The sequence below is a fragment of the Engraulis encrasicolus genome, chromosome 21 (genome assembly GCF_034702125.1).
Source record: "Engraulis encrasicolus isolate BLACKSEA-1 chromosome 21, IST_EnEncr_1.0, whole genome shotgun sequence".
NCBI classification, from domain to species: domain Eukaryota; kingdom Metazoa; phylum Chordata; class Actinopteri; order Clupeiformes; family Engraulidae; genus Engraulis; species Engraulis encrasicolus.
The window spans coordinates 31,882,576-31,885,075 of record NC_085877.1 but is presented as its reverse complement, the minus strand read 5'-3'; the positions used below and the strand labels follow the sequence as shown (position 1 = coordinate 31,885,075).

General features: G+C 41.6%; 1 protein-coding gene across 1 annotated transcript; it reads right to left on the bottom strand.

The window, feature by feature from the left end:
* Positions 1–1,169: 1,169 nt before the first annotated feature.
* LOC134437836 (cerebellin-2-like) lies at positions 1,170–2,388 on the bottom strand. The gene is made up of 2 exons (XM_063187386.1): positions 1,897–2,388; positions 1,170–1,741 (listed from the first exon to the last, which is right to left on the bottom strand). The coding sequence occupies exons 1-2, from the start codon at positions 2,327–2,329 to the stop codon at positions 1,458–1,460; spliced, it is 717 nt and encodes a 238-aa protein (XP_063043456.1). The 5' UTR covers positions 2,330–2,388; the 3' UTR covers positions 1,170–1,457.
* Positions 2,389–2,500: the final 112 nt, after the last annotated feature.

Here is a 2,500-nt window from a genome sequence, read left to right as displayed (position 1 = left end):
CATCCCCCTGCGCTGAAAATGTTACACTGACTCACACGTGGACATGTTATGTATGAAATTACCCACATAAAAAAGAAATAGCATTAATACCACAGTAGCTCACAATGAGGCATACAATTTCATAGTAGCCTTATCGAAAAAAAATGTGCCCTTTCAAATCATATCAGTGTTCTATGCAGGTCTCATTTATTTAAAATTGAACACAACATGTTGGATGCCAACAAAAAACATTTCAATAACACAAGTGTACGTGTAAATTACTTATTGTATACAATATTGAAGGCTTGCACAAAGGTGCCTGAGACTGAATTACTTACTTTTTGTTACGTCCAAAAAAAAAAAAACAGATCCCACTCAGTTGCCAACGTCGCCTCTCCCCAGGAGTAACACGAACAGGGCAAGTTACATACTTAACTATACATTTATTATGCACAAAATTACTATTTGTCCTCAGAAAGTTAACAGGTTAATCATTTGTTAGCATATTACTCTAAGTGGAACATCATGGAAGAAATGGAAACCCCCACCCACCCATGTTCAATCACTGATGAAGTGATATTTTAGCCTTCAATGCCAGTTGTAAGATGCAATAAAACACGTCTATTAAAATTTCAAGAAAAAGTGAGCAGTTGTGATGTAGTGGTTAAGGAATTAGTCTTTAGATTGGAGGGTTGCACGTTCAAATCCCTCCCTTACTATACACACACCATATACCATGACTGAAGAACCCTTGGGCAAGGCACCTAAAATGCTCCAGGTTTTAACCGATACCCTGTTACTGTAAGTTGCTTTGTATAAAAGTGTCAGCTAAGTATAATGTAATGTAAAAACAGTAACGTTATCTGTTACAGATATCTAGATAGATATGTCATCCCAAAGCTGTCAAACTAAATGTGATGGATTAGGTGGCGAGTGTATTCACACCATAATCAATCAAAGAAGGTGTACCCGTAGACTCCTTGTATGTATTTTGACAACTGATTGTGAGAAAATGTTATGTTATGTTTTATAGGGCCTATATCAGATGTCGAACTTCATAATTCAATGCAGATATCAACTGGTGTGTACTTTTGGTGTTTATACATATCAATATGTCGGCAAGTCAAAAGGATCAAGGTATCAATACACACACACAAACACACACAAAGACAACTCCATGCGTGCTTGGGCACATTTATTTGCATGTCCATTATGTTATACAGAGCGAAACAAATCAAGAAAAAGTTGAACGCTTTAATTTTTTGCAGAGTTAAAGGACACTAAAGAACCATTACATGTAAGTTGTAGAATATTCTAAACCTCAAACAGCATAGCAGATTTAGTGTGAATGTAATTTAAGCTAAGAGCTCACCATAGACCCATTTCCCATAGCACTGGAGTGGGAGCACACTTTGGGGACAGGCAGTGATACACCATTATGTGACATACACTCTCTAAGTCCCATGCAAGTGCAAATGTTACATACTGAACAGCATGTGTCCAGAGAAGGTGGTATGGTGGTCGTGATTGTCCCTCACCCAGGCATTGGCCCTCAGTTTCAGATACACACGATCTCCCACATTCATCAGCAGAGAAACACCATTAGATGATGCAGCATGATAGGCGTAGACAGCACCGTAAGTGTAAACAATAGGATCACTATTCTTATACAGATGAGCCGCAGTGGGTCTCCCTCCGTGGCTGTCTGCAAACAGGTGGACCTCAAAGTGGTATACGCCCTTGACAGGAGCCGTGAAGACACCTGAAAGAGAGAAAGAAACAAGTAGACAACCAATGAACACCCATACAGATGTTAATGTCTACAACCGCATATCACATTGTATGCAACCAGAAAAACAACACCAAGTAATCAATGGAAAATAACAATCAAATCATGATTTATAAAAGACTTCTCACCAGTGGCTGGGTTGTAGGCATTCCCAATGTTGGTGATGACGTGCTTGAAGACCAGAGTCGTTGCTTTGGGGAAGGGGCCTGTATGTGTATCTCCTGCTTCCACCAGTGATGCAGAGAAAGCCACCTTGCTCTCGTCACTTCTCTCTTGTTGCTTCTTAACATCTGCTCTCGTTGCCTCTTCTTTCTCTTCAAGGGCTTTCAGCTTGGTGCCCATGGTCTCCACTTGCTGCTTCATGGCCTCCAGTTGTTGTGCGAGCCCTTCATCATAGTCTACCAGGGTGCACATGGCTCTCAGCACAGCCGTGTGGTTGGGATGGCAGCTTTGTGGAGTTGAGGCTTCCTTTTCATCATGGACTCCAACAGGGTCTGCTGCAACCTGAAGCAGACCTGGCCAGAATAGCACCACCACCACCACGGATCCAAGAGTCTTCATGCTCAACAACACAGTTCAGTTATCCGCTCTATAGGTACTGTAAGTGCTCTCCGTCAGTGTCAGCGATGCACTGTGTGAGGACAAGGTGCACATCGCACCAATTTATAAACGAGTCCCAGCCAATCAGGAGAGCGGAAATTAAGAAAGTTGTAGAAACGCGACGAGTGTTTT

Coding starts and splice junctions, on each gene's coding strand:
- LOC134437836 (XM_063187386.1), bottom strand. CDS start 2,329: ATGAAGACTCTTGGATCCGTGGTGGTGGTGGTGCTATTCTGGCCAGGT. Junction 1,742..1,896: donor TGCCTACAACCCAGCCACTG/GTGAGAAGTCTT, acceptor TCTCTCTTTCAG/GTGTCTTCACGGCTCCTGTC.